This window comes from Stegodyphus dumicola, chromosome 3, assembly GCF_044657685.1.
Source record: "Stegodyphus dumicola isolate Sdum_Otavi_A_Nest chromosome 3, ASM4465768v1".
NCBI classification, from domain to species: Eukaryota; Metazoa; Arthropoda; class Arachnida; order Araneae; family Eresidae; genus Stegodyphus; species Stegodyphus dumicola.
The window spans coordinates 28,572,293-28,591,077 of record NC_140770.1 but is presented as its reverse complement, the minus strand read 5'-3'; the positions used below and the strand labels follow the sequence as shown (position 1 = coordinate 28,591,077).

The following is an 18,785-nucleotide window of genomic DNA, read 5'->3' as shown; positions in this document are numbered from 1 at the left end:
TAATGCTGTTATTTTCAAAACTTTGTTTGTAACTTCTGATTAATCTGGAATGGGAATGGTACACATGGATTTATGTCAGGTAGTTACATGTAGGTAATGTATCAAGATGGCACTCATGTGTGTTTAATAGTGATAATATTGTTTTGTGAAATTCAGTAATTTTATTTCATGTATACATTATTCTTGATAATGAACTATATCAGTATCTCACGCTGCCAGCCATAAAATTTTGTACACATGTCATTCTGATTAATGTTGCATATGTGTAAAAAATATCTAGCTGCTGTATATTTAAGGGCTATACTTAATAAGCTTGTTTTTTTTCCCTAACTTTATATGCATATAGGTTTAAAATTGTGTATATACCTCATTGAACTCAGTTCTGAAATTCTTCATTCTGCTTATTTAATTCTGAAATCTTTGTGCATCTAATGCTGTTACTTTCAAAACTTTGTGTGGAACTTTCTTCTGATTAATCTGTAATTTATGTCATGTAGGTAATGTATCAAGATGGCACTCATGTGTATGTGTGCTTAATAGTAAAAATATTGTTTTGTGAAATTCAGTAATTTTATTTCATGTATACATTATTCTTGATAATGAACTATATCAGTATCTCACGCTGCCAGCCATAAAATTTTGTACACATGTCATTCTGATAAATGTTGTATGTGTGTAAAAATGTCTACCTGCTGTATATTTAAGTGATGCATTTAATAAGCTTGTTTTTTCTTTTGGCCTACCTTTAAATGCATATATATCTAAAATTGTATATATACCTCATTCTATTTAGCATTATGGGCATGTATGAGGGATATATTATTTATATTCAGCCATTGCAAGTTTTCAAATTTTATCCTTGATATACAGAACTGAACGTTTTCTTAAGTATATATTGTGATTATGAGAGTTATTATTTTTTTGTGTGCTGTTAAAATATATTTTATGATGTCTGTGTCTCTTTTATTTATAACAAACAGATTGATTTGATCAATAGCTTTATCAAAAATTTCATTATTTTCATTTGAAAAACTGAAGTTTCTCTAACACTGAAAATGTGAATTGCTGCAATGCACTTAATTCAATTACTAGTTTCTTAATGTTAACATCAATGAAATTTAGAATACAAATGAAAGTGAAGAAAAACACACCTGTGTAATATTAAAACTAGTAAAAAAAAGCAACTTTGGGTTTGAGTTCAAAATCTATGCCACAGTAAGTCTTTTTTTTTTTTTTTTTTTTTTTTTGCCTAATAATTTTAGAATATCATCTGCAATGCAAATACTGCACAGAGATCAAAATCTGCATTATTTAAACTTTTATTGTTTAAGATTTCCTAAAAACAGTTATTTAATAATTAAAAAATTCTTCAGTATGTAAAATTTAATCTCTTTAAGTAATATTTTTACTTTAATCTCTTTGAGTAATATTTTTACTCCAATGCCGTGGAAACAGATATACAAATTTTAGAACACGGTGTATTAATATGTTGATTACATCTTTGATAGGGGAATACTAAATTATTTTTTGGCTCAGTACAGCCGATAGAAATTTGAAAATTTTTCACTGAAATAGTACATGATCTGAAGCTATCTGTTAACTTCTTACTATATAAATAATTAAAAAATAAGGTGTATACTCTGAATTACCTTTAAATTAGAATAAATAGTTATAATGCGTACAATTCAGAATAGCGAATGTCTAAATGAAAGCAGGAATTAAAATCGAGATCAAATAGCTGGTGTTTATGTGTGAAAAAAAAAAGGTGAGATAGCTTAAAATTCCATGCTTTCCGTCTAATTAAAATATTTTTACTAATAAGAAATCAACAATTTCTGACTACTATGGATTAATCGTTTTTAAACTTTGCATATAACAAGACAGAATTCGTTTTTGGTACTTTCCCGATTTTTGTAAACATCGCAAAGTGTAGCAGAATTGTAGCGCCATCTTGCGGTCAGTAGGAATATCACGCAGGCAACCGAAAACACAAAAAAAGAATATTTTCACACTGGCAGGCCTTGAGTATAAGTTGGCCTTGGTTAGAATGAAGGGTTTTCTATTCTTGGCACACAGAAAGGGGCGCAAAATCTTCAATTGTCCCCGGGCGCTGAAAACCTTAGCTACGCCTCTGACCCAAAGAGTATAAATTTCGAACATGCTGTAATTTCATTTTGGCAGGTAAATCTTGTCTGGAAATCTTTTCCTAAGGAAACAAATCTTTTCTTTTAAATCTGTCTCTTACTTTATATACATAAAATAGTTTACAATGAAACTTTTCGTTAATTAATCTAGGAATTCAGATCCACCAGAACAAAGCCTGAATTGAGAAAAACTCGTATATTTTTAGTAGAAACTAAACAGGTTTTAAAATGTTATTTTTACAATATACTACTTCTAAATGTATAGTGCTTTTAAAAATAAATACCGTAAAAATGGTTTTCCATCATAATTTATTTTTTAACAAAAGTAATAAGCCAAAATAAAAGCAGCAGCATGTTATGCAATTAAAACTAAATAAACACTAAACTAAAAATTCGTCTAACTGAAAAGTTGTTAAATAAAGTTATCCTAAAATTTAATATTTGCCACTTAATTAAAAAGATATTCTTTAGAAGATACTACATCTTGATTTTTAGTAATGATGATTAAGTAATGTAGGTGTTTAGATTTGATCCAGAAAAATAATTCAAACAAAAAATAACAGATACGGATCAAAAATAAATTTTTAAAGAGTATTTCAATATTAAAGTGCATTATAGAATTTTTCTGAGTAATAAGTACATTGATTTCAATTATATGTCATCAGTGTAACGGTAGTGCAACAGTGGCGCTGTGTGTACATCTCGTTTCGAAGAAGGCAAGTTCTGAAACTTTTAAGATTGAAATTTTGAGATTGAGTCTGCTCAGCTGGTTAGCATCCGGGTTCCCAGCACCTTTCGACATTTCTATTTTTGCATCGCTAAATACTTGTGTACGTATTTTGTTATTTGTTATGAAATGGTGCGTGTGTTCTTTTAATTGTGACTGAAGACTAACTGTATAGTGTACATAAATTTCTATGCTGTAATTAAATTGTTACGTCATTTCCTTTTTGTGTGTCTGTAAACGGAGTTTTTTAGCGACCTCTTCATTACGTGCGAAAGATGGCCATGGTTCGTCAACTGACAGAGGGTGAACTGATAAATGGAAATACTCCTGAAGGTATGTTTCTCTATCTTGCAACTACGTTGCGATTATTCACTTTTTTATATCATTTAGCTAGTTTGAGATAGAAGCCATTTAGTTACTATGAATGGTAACTTGTTTAATTATGAGGCAAATTATTTGTCCGAAATGAATAATTCAAATGCATTTAAAAGGCCGTGTACATTCTGTTTATATTTTAAGTACTATTTTACTCCTGAGACTTTTTGAAGAATTCAATGGTGAAATAAAAATTAAACTGTAGGCCTAGTAGAAGTGTATTAAACTTATATTTATAATGTTTTTTACTGTTTGTAATTGAAAATTCGAATTTTGATTTGAATTTGAAAATTGAAGAAGTTTTAAAATTAATAGTACTATCATTTAACTTAATGTTGTCCACTGTAATGTGCATTTTCAATATGCGAGTTCATTTGCATGTTTTGCTCGTATAATATGCGAGGCGACAAAATATTTTTAATATCATACGCGTTTTATTTATGATAATATAGTGGACTCATGCTATTTGTTTTCGTGGTAATTTGCAAGATTTTCTTGACCAACTAATTTTAATATATCCTAGAGACGTGTATTTTGTTATATGTTAGTTCTTGTCACCAGTTTAAAATCGTCTGTGTATTTTTTTTATGAAGCCTTTATAAGTCACATTTAAAATTTGAGAGAAGCAACAGTAACATTTTATATATTTTTAGTAGCATATGCATGCGATATACTTAATCTTTTACTGTGAAATACGCATACTGAAGTTTGGGAGAGCCTTTTAAATTAAAATCTACAGATTTCTTAAAAACGTTTTGAATATATTTTTGGTTCATCATCTGAAAATTTATGTTGTGTACACTTCAAAAGACTTTACACGAATAAGATCGTTAATATTAATTTTTTAAATATAATTCATGAATGCATAAATTCTGTTTTGAAGTTTTGTTGTCATATTGAGAAAGAAGACAGCAGCACTGTCAGTGTCTTATTTAAGCTGCATGTTTCATAATTCTTTATTCAGGTAAAGTAACAATCTAAAGTTATGTTGTTGTATCTGATTATCACTGGAATGAATTTATGGTATTTAAAACAAAACTGAGTATTAATGCATAGAAAATAAAATTTTATTATTATAGGGTGTCATTTTATCTTAAATTATGCACAAATCATTGACCAATTATGTTGTCAGATCTTCAGTGATGTTAAGCCAGCATTCATCAATATATCCTTTAATAATAGAATTATTCAATTTTTAGAAAAATTAATTTTTGCATATTGTTTTAGCTAATAGAGTATATTGTGCATTTATTGTTAAAAATTAAAATTTGTGCACTGATTATTACAGCAAGAACATTGACTAAAATTCAAATTGATTAAATATATCTGAATTTTTATTTGTGTCTTTTATTTTTATGTTAGTGTATTTTAGAAAATATTTATTTTAAACTTCAAAAAGCTTCTTCCTTAAAATATTAAAATGGATTTTTGAGTAATTTTTTTAGATGCAGCTTAAAATAATGCAGCTTATTTTAAATCAGTGTTTGTAATTAAAACATTATTCTTCAGATTTGTTTTGAGCAAATTGCCGATTTTCAAAATGATCATTCGATTCCCTTTTAGTATTTTAATTGATAAAAAGCACAATGCAATATAAAAAAAGCTTATTAATTTATATATTAAGAAGCTTTTTTTTTTAAAGTCGAATATGTTAATTATAAACAGTGAGCATTAATGTAAACTCTAGGTGCAAAAGCATATTATAGTATGTGTTGGTTCGTATGATTACAATTCTCCATAGATATTTCGATTGCATTATCAGAATGATAGCAGTGAGGAAATGATTTCTAAAAGGTAGAAATGAAGGGAAATATATAACAGTATGTAAATGCAGTAGTTTAATGTTAAATTCATTAATAATGAGCAGATTAATGTCTAATTATTTCTAATTCTTTTCTAATCTCAAAATCGATGGAGAATTTATGATTAATTCTATAACAGAGAATAGAGTGTGGAATAATAAACTTCATGAATTCTCTATTAATTCTGGTAATTGGTCCATTTTAGTTTTTCTGTGTAGATTTCATTTTTTTTTTATAAGGATAAGAACTTGCTAAATATTTTTCAAGGTACCTTAAAAAAGTCCCTTTTTTTTTTTTTTTTTTTTTTTTTTTAGAACTGTAATTATTCACAAAGCAGCTTATTGACAATATATTATATTTATAACATTAATAATTCTTTTGGTAAGGACAAAGTTATTCCATGCAGCATTTCAGAACAAGTACCAGCAGGTTCCTCTTTAAACACTGAGCAGAGACCAAGAATGATGGTCAGTAAGGGTGAAGTGATCAGTTGCTAAATGGGTGACATTGGGAAGTTCGATGCGGTGAATTTCTAAAATCTTGTTGAGTGAAGAAATTAAATGAAACTCAAATTACTATTCTTGATCCATAGTTATACTTTTTGGCACTGTGAATCTTGACTCAGTGTGTAGCAAATGTGTGTGACTTTTTCATCCATAATATTCTTTATAAATATGGTATCAGGCCAACAAGGAAAAAAATCTGTATAGGTGACAAAGTATGCATATCCCTGAGATGGAGGCAAGTGTCCCATGATGTCGAGATAAACATACTTAAATTTTTGAGAAACTCTAGTGTGCTAGGTCATAACACATTCTGTTATACTGGAAGAAAAGTAATTCTCTTATAAATCAGAAGTCGGTTTCTTCACAATATAACTATTTTATTTAAACAAGTTACAAGGATGCATGCTGTATAAGTGAGCACTAGTGGGACTACTCTATTAACCTATATACAATTACATGCATTTTTTTTTTTTTTTTTTTTTTTGCAGTTTTAGCTATATGAAATAATGCAATCAAATAAACAATTGGAAAGTAAATAAGCTTTCAAAAATCCAATTACGCATGTATCAAAATTGTACGATTTTCAATAAAAGAATTAAATCAACTTTAGGCCATAGCTTCTGCTAATCTGTGCATTGGCAGAAGCTATGCCAATGGCGGGGAAAAGCTTTCTTTAGTCTCCAAAATAGTGAGATTTAGGATATACTGAAAATTAAATTTGATTTAAAAGTTTTGTGGATATGGCTATTTGAGGACATTCAAGAATTGTTGGTGGAAGAAGGTATTGGCAAAGTGGATTTAGGGAGAACGGTACCCGAAATTATAATCAAATAAATTCCGAAAATGACAGCTTTAATGAAATTGTGAAGTAATTAATTTTACTCTAAAAAGTTTCAGAAAATTCTTAACCTTAGCAAAAAAATCTTGAATCATTTTTCTTGACTAAAAACTTTTTTGCTGAAAGAAGTTGAAAATTCAAAAGGAGGCTGGAAAATTGCCCTGCTACATACAAAGAGATTTAGTACAAAATGGAAAGGGCTAACTAGCAAATTAAAATTAGATAAAAGAGGGCAGAGGATGTAAAAAATCCTAATGAAGAAATGGGTTTAGATTGTGATAACGTTTGATCTAAAAAATGTTCTTCACTTATTGTGCTTGAACAGTAGTGAAGAAATTTAATAAAACGAGATTGAATTAAATGAGAAATTTTTAGTTTACTTCTGTATTTGTTTCTAACATCTATATATTTTTAATAACATTTGTTGTATTAAAAAATTAGTGTTTAGATTTTAAGTTTTCAGAATGCATCCTTCCATTTTCTATAATGCGGTTTCCCACAACATGGTGTTTTTAATGAATCTGTCTATTATGTTATGACAGGGATACTTGTATATCAGTAATTGATTTTTATTACTGAGTTATGTATGTTTTGCATGTATTGAGATTTTACCAGATTTTGTATTTGAATTCATCTTGCGAATTTCATTCATCTATTCATACAGCAGTAAGCATTGTTGCTTAGTTGGTCTTATAATTTTATTCTGGTATTGTTTTGTATCATATCATTAGTCATCAGTGCAGTATTTTAGATGGTTTTAAATTTTTATTCTGTTGCTAAATAACATATATTTTAACCGTATGCTGGTGTATAACAACCTTTCAGAATACTTATCAGAAAGTTAGTTATTTTTAATTCAAGCTCTTTTTTAATTTTATTAAGTTCAATCTTCAAAGTCTGGCATACAATTGTAGCTCTTTGAAATATAACTTCTCTTTACATGATAGGAAATGCGCATTTATTTTAAAGCATGACTTTGAAACAGAAAGATTATACTGTGGCTGTCATTTTAGAGAAATTTCTGATGATAATGAAACAGGAGAGAAACTACATAATTTTTTTATTGTATCGAATTCTTGATAAATTCCATGAAAAAATTTGACTATGGCTATTTCATGTAACAATATTTTGGTAACTTCATGATCATCAAGACATATGGGATGGGTTATAATCATAATTAATTTGTTTTTTCCAGTGTTTGAAACTTCTTTACAACAGAAAATAGTAGTTTATAAGTTATCTAGCATTCCTTGAATTAACTCAATTTCAAAAAAAATTTTTAACATTGTAAAGTTTTTTCCTTTTTTGAAACTTAGAAAAAAAAAAGGTGGGGGAGGAAATTTCAGGTAATTTAGTTTAAAAATCAATTTTAAATTAAGAAAAATAATTTGCCTTCTAAAAGCTTCAGATCCTCTGAAACATTTACTGTTAAAATTATTAAAAATTAAATTTTTTTGTTCGTTTTTACACAAAAATTGTTATTTTTTGCAAACTGTGAAACTAAATCTTTACTGTTAATTAAAAGTAAAAATCAGCTGCGAAAGGAGTAAATTTTAAGGTTTTTAGTAATAAAATCATATAAACCATAAAATATTAAAGTATGTTACTTTTTGGAGAGGAGGGTGAGCAATCTGTATGTCATAAAATTTCTTTAGAATTGTCAGATTTTGTTTTTCATGTAATTAATATGTGCAAGAAATAGAGGTATTGTAATCATTCTCTTGTAATGCATTAGAAACTTATTTTGTTTCATATACTAATGGTATAAAGTAATATTTTTTGCAAAATATTAAGAAGTTAAGATAAAGAGAATCTTTAAATGATTATTTTGTATTGAATTTTATTCCGAATGATTTGTACCAAACAGCTATATTTGTATCATATCAAAGATTAAGATGTATTGTTATTTGGCAATACTGTATTTATGATGGGCAGCATTTAATTGCAAATTGAAAACGTAAAATCTTAAAAATCTTCAGTTTGATATTATATGAAGTGATGGGAAATAACATTGATTAGCCAATATTATATTTACAGGATAATAAATTTGCATTCATATTTCTAACTAAATTTATTCCAAGCGGAAATTAAGTATCATAAAATAACTTGTTTCTTTAAGGACAAAATACCAATAACCTTTATAATTTCAGTGCTTTAATAAATTATATTATTTAACTCGAAAAAAAAAAAAGTATGGTGAAAATTTTGTTGCTGTTTACTTTATCACAATGAAAAGTAACAAAACCTAATGAAAAATGTATGATATATGAAATTTCGAATGTTTTTTTTTTTTTTTTTTTAAATCTGGAACGTCCTGAATTTCCAAGAAACTGTACATAAGTAATATGATGGATGTTAACAAGTTAAAGTCTAGTGTGATATAAATATCCCTATTTTTGTAATATTTTGGAAGATAAATATCTGAGTATATTGCATGGAAAACAGCTTAATTAGCTGCATTAGGTGATACAGATAAAGAAATAGAAAAGGATGATATGATTTAGTCGTCATTCCTGCAGTCTTAACTTTGGATCTTATGACCACTTGATATCTTGTAAAAAAATGGAAGTCAAAGGTTTGTGCTAAATAAATAGTTGGCAGTAACAGGAGTGTGTCATGGAGGAGTAAAATATGATGGTTAAGTTTCAAAATGATGCATGAATAGATCATGGCCACAGACACACCAAGTTCAACTTATAAAGAGTTTCAAGGAAACCAGGATTTCCATTACTCCGGATAGCTCTCATCATGATTTAATCTCGAAAGTTGTTAAAAATAGGGGCATCTGACCGATTACTAGCATCAGGTAAGGAGAGAAAGGCATCGGGAAAACGGGAATCTATTAGCATTTATTTTAATATGTTGAACATTAAAGTGAATTCAGTACTTTCTGATTATCTGCCTTCCCACTGGAAAATCACGAATTCATTGCCAGCTGTAGAGAGCATTTGCAAACCTGTTGGCAACTAGTTTTTCACCAAGCTAAGGCATAAAAAGGCAATAGCCCTTTTTAAATTGCAGACTAAGAATTCCATACCAGAGCAGTCAGTAAAATTAGAAAAAACAAGATACGTAGGTTATAAAACAATTTTTTTTAGAAATCAGTCTTTTTCGTGCTGCTTATATCCCTGTATACACAGTGATTTGTTTTCACTTCAAAAAACATCAGAATTACACAAATTTGCATCCGTACAACTTCAGCATTTTGAAGCGATCTGAACAAATGTGCTGTGCACATACATAGATTACCAGATGAATACTTTTTGGCCACATCATGGATTGCCAAATAACAATTTTGGTGACATGCTGCTTTGCCTCATAAATATGCTTTTTTGAGACTTTTCAGTTGAGGTGCAGATGATCAGAAAGTACTGTTAATTCTTCAGTTTTAAGATATTTGATCGATTTTTACTGGTGGTGCTGATAAACAGTATTTTTTATGAAATTTTAATTATTTATTTTTGAATATGCATACATCCAGGAAAACGGACTGGTATACATTGTTTACTGAGAAATTTCAGATCGTTTTAATATCTAAATTTTGAATTATTGAACCCATCTCATAAAATCAGGACATTTTCTGTTAATAAGGTGTTTGTAAAAATGACTGTCAATGTAGCCTTACAATAAAAAAAATCTGGTACTTCTCCATTTTGCCGGCACAAGCAATAAAGTCGCCAAAAATGGTACAACCAATGCCAAACGGAATTTCCTCGCTGGTAACCTTTTACGCCTCATAGTTCAATTTTATGCCCTAAACCCATTCACAGTAATTAAGTCAGGATGTAATCATACCGCTCGTCCGTAGACGAAAATATAGAAGAGGCAAAGTCAAGGGTTGAGTTAATTCTAATGAGAATGCACTGGCGAAGTAAAGCACTGCAGTTTCACATAATTTCTGAGTAAGCTGTTTGTATGAATTGAAATAATTCTTGCATTTAAACTTGTAATCCAAATTAAGATTTAACTTGAAATTAATCTAGATAATGACTGAGAGAATTAGATTTTTGTAGCATAGTTTACGTGAGGTGAGATCACTTGGGGTCATGTGATATGAACCGACAAATCAGGATGTTTTACCATGAAAGCATATTAAATTCTTAAATTTTTTTTTTTTTTTTTTAAATTTATTGTCTTTTTAAACAATATTAATTTTAAACAAAATTTTAAACAATATTAATATGTTTATGCCTTCAAAATAAAAATTTCTTAGAACTAACATTTGTTAACATTTTTTATGTGTATACTGTGTGTTGTCACCAATAAAATGTGCTTGGTGAGATTTGTTGCGGCGAAACAGAAAAGTATCAAAAACCCTTTCATAAGCTTATTGATTTTCAATTAATAAAATGCAGAAGATATGAAATATATGCCCTGGAATATGGTATCCATTTGAATATATTAGTTACTGAATTTTCATCCATGTTAAGATTTTAGAGTTATATAGCTAAATGTGTATAAATTGTGACAAAAATAAATTTTATTTTTACATGTATGTAAAGAATGACCAAGCATCACTCAAAAATATCAACGCAAGGACAAAATTCTGGACTTTATCGTCACTTCTGATGAAAAGTGGATTTACTTCAACAACACAAGGCGAAAAGAAGGTTCATCTGTGCCTGAAGAGCCCATCGACAGCATCACAAAGCTCAATTTGACTAACAAAAAGATCATGCTTTGTATCTGGTGGAATTGCCGTGATATTATCCACAAAAAGTATCTGAAAAATCATTAAACCCTCAACAGTAAGATGTATGGAGAGATGCTAGTCTGATAATGCTGCTGTCAAGGAAAAGCATCCGAGTTCCGGTGCAAAAAGCTCATGTTTCATCAAGATAATGCAAGACCACATGTGTCTGCATTCACGGGCTGGACTCACAGGCTGGTATAGATTTGAATGGGATCTTTTGGTTCCCCTTCATAGCCTCAACATGATTCCTTCAGACTTCTGCCTTTTTTCACATCTTCAGCTACATCTTGCTCGTGCTGTCATCTATTCTGCACTTGACGTTCAAAATGAGCTTGATCTGTTTGGGGATACACGGCCACCAAGTTTATGGGTCGAAGGCTTTGAAAAATTACCAAAACATTGGTACTGCAATAAAGATGCTGCTTCCATGGTTTTTTTGTTCCCTCTGTAACTTTATTAAGAAAATTTTTTGGTTTTATTTTCAACCAGATAGTTTATACTTTTTGCAGAAATATTGCCAGTAGAGCATTAGTTCAGCATTTGTATGTAACTTTGTTATTAAAAAACATTAAAAATGTAAATTTTTAAGATTGTTGTTGATATGAGATGCTTCGAAATCAGTGTGCCCTTTATAAGAGTGAGCAGTTCACGTTATTTTTAAGATAAAAATAAGCAGTTCCTCCTAACATACAGTGTCAGAATTCGACACGCCTATCTCTAATTATTATTGCTAACCATTTTTCACCATTTATTGAGAGGTGAACTATTACATAATTTTTATATAAAAATACAGTACAAAGTCGGAGATCTGGATATCCAATATTTGGAATCGCCTAAAATCTGGACTTCAAAAGCCACCAACAAACCTTTTTGTGTGTGTATGAAGATTTTTTTTTTTTTTTGTATACTTTATGCATGTGCATTTGATCCCCCTCATAATAAAACATGTGGAGAGCCCTGATTCATGTCAGCACTAAATAAAATATCTTGTTATTGAAGAAGCAATTATTTTAGCATAAATTTGTGTGATCAATAATTTGGTTGCATATCTACTTGGTTTGCATCTCAAACCGAAACATTCTACATAGAAACATCGTTGATTTTACACTACTAATATTTTATATCCCTGAACCAACCTTGCGCAGCACTATTTATTATATTTTGTTTTCATCACCACATATTTATCAACTTATGACAATTTGAGTAACGATTCATGCAGCAATGCCTGAAAATTTTTTTTTATATTAGTAATTGAATAGCGAGGAGTATGGTAATCTTATGTTGAATTTACGCTTGATGATGATTACAGATTTAAGTTAAATGCGCTAAGAATTGTTGACGAAAAATTTAACAAAAATTTCTTTCCATATGGTAAAAACAGATTTTGTTAATGATATTTATAGGCCAAAAGATTACATTTAGTGCTATTTGAATTAAGAATAACAGATTTTTGAATCCCCCATTAACCCAGAACCGGTGCCAGAGCCCGTATGGCCGCACCAGGCAGTAGAATTTAGGGAAGGCAAAATTTTTAGAATTTTAGAGAAGCACCGAGGAACAAAATTAAGGAATGATAAAATTTTTAGAATTTAGGGAAAGCACTGGGACCCAAAATTTAAGGGCGGCAAAAATTTAGAACATAAGGAGGCACTTCATAGCAGAATTTAGGACTCCCCCCCCTCCATTGACTGCATCAGGCCTCAGTTGGTAGGATATCCAGCACCTTCCTTTGATAAGCCTTAAGTATATGCAGGAATTTATTTATTCAGGGCTCAGATATGCCTTAAGCTTATGCAAGAAATAGACACAACTAATACAAATCATGCTTAATTGTCTCAGTTCACGATAGAAGTAAGATAAAATTTAGCAGAACAACTTGTCTTTTGTCACTAATCTCATGATACATAGCCAATAATGTATAGCAGACGCTATTAAGCTAGGCTAAAATTATAATTTACCAAATCCAAGGAATTTCAGTTAATATACCTTATTGTGCTGTTTTTAATTTTCTGATTTGATCAAGCTTATTATCTTTTGCAGGCTGTTATTATTACAATTTTATGAAAATTAGAAAATTAAAAGTTTGAACTTTCGATTATGTCGAAAAGAGTTTCTAATTCTGGAACTAACAGAATCTACAAAGCAAAAGCATGTTTCGATGTCTATTAAACAAAATGTGAGATTGCTGCAAAAACTGGATAAAAGTAAATCCGTATAAAAAATTACGCGAGAAGTATGGTGTTGGAAAGTCAATGCTGATTAGGAAATAATGACATAAGGAAATGTATATGATATAAGAAAACAGAAAAAGGAACTTGAATTTTTTGTGAATTTCGATGCTTCGCTCGCAATGACTAATAGAAAAATTATCCGTAATGCTAAAAGTGATGGTCATTACAAAGTTATGACTGAATGGGTCAAACAACGTTGCAGCAAGGACATGCCATTTACAGGTCCAATGCTAAGTAATGGCTCAAGCCAAAATATTTCATGAAGAAATGAACTTAAAAGCTGAATGCTCATATTCGACAGGTTGGTTAACCAAATTTAAAAATCACCATGGTATAAGGCAGTTAAAAATGTCAGCTGATATTAAAGCTATGGAACTATTTGCAGATGAATTCATTCAACTCATTAATGGTGAAAAGTTATTCCCAGAACAAATTTACAAAGCTGTTGAAATTGGTATTTTCTGGCAAAATGACTGTGAAATAAATACTTTGGCAGCTTTTGAAGAATAGGCTCCAAATAGTATCAAATATTCCAAAGCGAGATTAACAATTTTAGCATGTGCAAATGCTGTAGTTACACACAAGTGTAAACTTTTCGTAATCAGAAAAAATACACGACCTCAGACATTTAAAGGAGTAAAGATTTTCTCTGTTATATAAACATATAACTTAAAAACTGAGTGCACATATTCAACTGAGTGTAAATAAAAGAGCATGGATGACCCAAGCATTAATGAATGATTGGTTTGAAAATCATTCTGTACCCAAGGGTCATTTGAATTCAATTGGCTTGCCTGATAATGCGAAAACTGTCCTAATTGTAGACAACTGTGCTGCTCATACTTCACTTAAAGTTTTAATGAAAGCTAATGTATCCATATAATCATTTCCTGTACGTCCATCATTCCAAATTGTACATCCATCATTCAGCCTATGGATATCGGAATAGTGTGCACACTGACATGCAAATATAAAGTAGCATTTTTAAAATCCATATTAATTTTCTTGAGTAATGGCAAGACTGTTCAAGCTTTTTTGAAATATTTTAGCATAAAATCTGCTATGTGGAGCATCGCAAGATCATGGGAGGATGTGCTTCCATGTGCTCTAAAAAATGCTTGCCATAATTTATTATGATGAAAATGATAATTGCGAATTTAAAGGTTTTCGAATATCACAAACCAGAGATGAAATTTTCCAGATAATGGATTTTGTAAAGAAACGTGGAGAAATGGTAATAAATGAAGATGATATAACAGAAGTTTTTCATTGTGATGACAATGCCCCAATCATGAATAAATAAACAGATGGCAAAATTTGTAGTATGGTTCTAAATCCACAAACTACCGTAACTGATAGTGAAGAAAGTGACAGAGCAGTTATTGAAAACGAAAAAATTTCGGTTGAGAAGTTAGTTGAAATTCTCGACACTGCAATTGCAGGACTTGAACAAAATGAAACTTTGTAACTGAACAAGAAATAATGTCTATCTACAGAATTAAAGAGAAAGTATTAGCATAAAAAACGAAGCAACTTAAACAACTTACATTGAAAGAAATGTTTAATAAAGCAGATAAATAAATATTAAGCTTTTTTGTAACTATTTATATCCTTGAGATCATAAATGCTTCTATATTTCATAAATCATGATTTCTATTTAATTGTATCATTTCTGCATGCCATCTTACTAGATTTAAACTGATGATATAATATCCGGGAAAGCTCACCAGCGGCCGAGCGGTAAAGACGTTTAACACTGGTAGTTCGGTCCGAGGTTCGAATCCCACGAACAGGCTGGCTGCATGGGCGTTTTCGTGGTTTTCCCCATGTGTGACGTGTATACGAGCCAGTGTGACGTGTATACGAGCCAGTTTCCCATAGAAAGTCCTCCATGAAGGCATCCCTCCCCTTAGGCAGATCCCTAGTGTGCTTTGCCATAATTAAAATAAACCAATACAGTCAAAAGTCTTTAATCGGGACTCGTCGGACGATTCCAGATTATCGATTTTTCCGTATTATAGATCGTCAGTTTAAAGCTGGTAAGATGGCATGCAGAAATTATAAAATTAAAAATATGAAACTGTGATTTCTGAAATAAAGAGCAATAATGATCTAAAGGGTATCAAAATTTACAAAAAAAAAAGAGCTTAATATTTATTTGTTTACTTTATTAAACATTTCTTTCAACGAGCGCATGCATAAAGCATACATTACGCATTGTCGAAATTAGAAAATTGCAACCAGAAAACTATTTGATGTGTACTCATGATATTTATAATGACGAGGAATTTGATTTAAATCGTATCAAAGACTGAATATATCGAGATGAAATACTACATTTAGTAAGGAATTATAAGGTGAATAAAATAAAAACATCTGCCCTGAAGATAAGGGTATTGCTGACAGATCAACTTCCAGTTCATTGCGTGCCACGACGTTCTTCCCCCCCCCTCAGAGCAGCGTGAAATTGATAAACAGATTTCGAAATGGTTAGAGAAACAAGGGATTTGCCTTTATTAATTTTTTGCAGCAATTTCACTTTTTGTTTGGTGGACATCGAAACATACTTTCGCTTTGTAGATCTTTTACATATTAGTAAATATATATCGGAAATTCTTTTTGACATAATTGAAAGTTTAAGCTTACTTTTATAAAATTGCTCTAACAGTCTGCAAAAGATAATAAGCCGGATACAATTCGAAGATTAAGGAACAACGCAATCTGCAACGTTAACTGAAATAGATAATTTTAGCTTAGCTTATATTGTCCGTTATACATTTAACGCGCATACGTAAATGTATTATGCGCTTGCGTGAAAGCATTACGCACATGCGTGAACGCATTATGCATTGACGTATGCGCAGAAAGTTTGTAGCTTTGAGGTTTGGATTATAGATCATTCTGGATTATGGGTGTCCGGATTAACGACTTTTGACTGTAATATCCGGAAAAATCCCAAAGCCGGAATTGCTGAAGTGACAATGAGTCCGGATCTTGAACTTTGTACTGTACAAAACTATCAGTTATTTCTGCTAATTGTAGACAAACTTCAATTGTAGATATTGAAGTTTGGAATTTTTTTAGAATCGCATCTACTGAAATTTAGTCTGAAAATGCGATTGTCATTTGAAAACACTGTTTGTCGGTTCATTGAAACCAAGGCGAACTATACTATTATAATTTGTAAAATGGACCATCTAGTTTATGATAGGGAAAGGAAATTTCAGCTGTTGGAGGAGTGAAATGATATATGGAAAGGAATGTATAAGTGAAGAAGAAGAATTATTGTTAATGTGAAAACCAGTTCATTAAATGAAGGAGGTTTTCAGTAATTTTGCAGATCCACAGTCTGAATTTAATTGACTTATTATAATTAGCTATGAAAAATTTCTATATTTCTACCTTTTGAATGTATGGTTCATGTTCCCTGTTGAGAAATTTCAAAGCTTTTTCATTTTGGCCAATATGTGTCAAACCACATAACCATATTCTAAATTACCCAAGAATTAAAAACGAAGATGGGATCTTTAAGAATCAAAAAATGAATTTTACTGATAGTTGAAAAAAATTACTTAAAAGATTGAACTTTTGGAAAATTTTAGCAATTTTGTAATTGACAGAAAAATTAAAGGATTGTTGGATACATATGGATAAATTTTGTTAAAATACAGTAATGTATGCATAATCTGCTAAACATGTCCTTCAAACCAACTGTTGACTAAATGTTCTCAGAGACTAGTCCATGATGGTTCGGTGTTCTTTGGCTAAGTGTCTGCAAGTGTAAAATTATTGTGCTTTCTTGACTGAATGCTATGAATAAGAGTATTCAGAATTCCATAGTCATATGTACAATTTGCAGATTTCAATAGTAAAAAAGTACTAAAAATCGTGCAGTAATACTCAGGATTTTGTAACTGTCTTATAAAATCCTAACCATGTAAAAATTTAGACTTTATTGGCCTGTGAATTGAACATTCAAGATCTTTTGGTTAATCAGAATCATTTAATTATAGTTAAGTTTTAATCCTCATAATCCAGGACTCAAATTCATCTAAAGAATTATTTCTTCATTAAATGACGAAAAATGCCTTGTAGATTTAAATTAAAATATATAAGATTTGGGTTAAGTATGTTTGCTGTGAAAGGAAGTGAGTCATTCTTTTATAATTTAAAAAGGATACATTTTTTAACAAAATTAATTTGAAAATGAAAGGTTTTATGAATTATTGATGTGGCCATTCATTTTTGAATGAAGTATTAAATTTAATGATACAGTGCTTAATAATTTTATAAGAGTAAGAATTTTTAAAAAAAAATTTTTTTTTTTTTTTTAAATACCGTAAATTGCTAAGTTAATTTTTTGTCAGTTAAATTAGTTGTTAAGACTTTCTGTTATTTTTTAATTTAGTATTTCATTGAAGTGTTTTTCATTGTATTGCAGATGATAGCCATTCATGTGAGCCCATGGAATGCTTCAATAGTCGACCACCATCCCACAGTTCTTTAGGTAGTAAGAGAAATTCACCTACATTTATGCCCTCTCATCGATATTCAAAAGTAAATTATTTTTCATACATTTTTTTATTATTTTTTTATGAAAAACTTAATTTTTAAGTTAACTCGCAATGTGTATTATTTTGTATTTATATTTGATTAATCAAGAGCTTGTATGGATTTGGTGAAAGACGTATTTTTCTTCTTGCAAATAAACATTAATGATGCTGTCTTAGTAATTTTGAATTCCGTAATGAGTAAAGTTATCATATATTAATTTTGGTATTATGTCACTAATTTTTAAGTGTATGTATTAATTAAAAAAAATTAAGTTATTTCTGCTGATTTTTGGAAAATTTTTGTTAATTTCTTTTAATCAAAATATTTTTAATTTGAATTTGAAATAGTCATGTAGTCTAAAATAAATATATAAAAGAATAATATAAAATAAATATAATTATCTCTGAAATAATATTAGCAGCACAATGCAAACTGAAGGAGAAATTGTAATACATATATGAAGTATAAAGGCAGAGATTCAGAATCGTAGCGACTTCGTCAATTCTGGATTTTGAAAATTTCTGCATTTTAGAATGAAGATAATATTTATGTATTTGTAGTATTAAGAATATTAAATAGTGTATGAAATGAAGCCTTTATGACCATGAACTCAAAATTTACAAAAAGGCTAAAATCTGGAAAATATATGCTTAATATTTATTTTATTAAACATTTCTTTCTATATAATTTGTTTAAGCTGCTTCATTTTTTGTATTAATACTCACGGTTTAATTTTATATAGAGACATAATTTCGCATTCAAGTTTCATCCTTAAGTCTTGTAATTGCCATATATAAGATTTCCACTAAACTTTTAGTCAGAATCTTTTCGTTCTTAACAACCTTTTTGTCATTTTCTTCACTATCAGTAGTGATAGTTTCTGGATTTGAAATCATACTATAGATTTTGCTGTAC

The 18,785-nt window shown here is 29.8% G+C and overlaps 1 protein-coding gene across 4 annotated transcripts in view; it reads left to right on the top strand.

Annotated features, from left to right (window-relative positions):
• Window positions 1-2,841: 2,841 nt before the first annotated feature.
• LOC118193384 (uncharacterized) overlaps window positions 2,842-18,785 on the top strand; it is a 78,407-nt gene continuing 62,463 nt past the window's right edge. Inside the window, exons 1-3 of one of the 4 annotated variants that reach the window (XM_085812684.1) lie at window positions 2,846-3,204; window positions 10,895-11,487; window positions 17,758-17,873. In XM_085812684.1, coding sequence (XP_085668810.1) covers window positions 11,412-11,487; window positions 17,758-17,873 — 192 coding nt within the window. In that variant the 5' untranslated portion in view covers window positions 2,846-3,204; window positions 10,895-11,411. Of the gene's footprint in view, window positions 3,205-10,894; window positions 11,488-17,757; window positions 17,874-18,785 lie in introns of all 4 variants that reach the window. The other 3 variants (XM_085812681.1, XM_085812683.1, XM_085812682.1) reach the window with 3 other exon arrangements.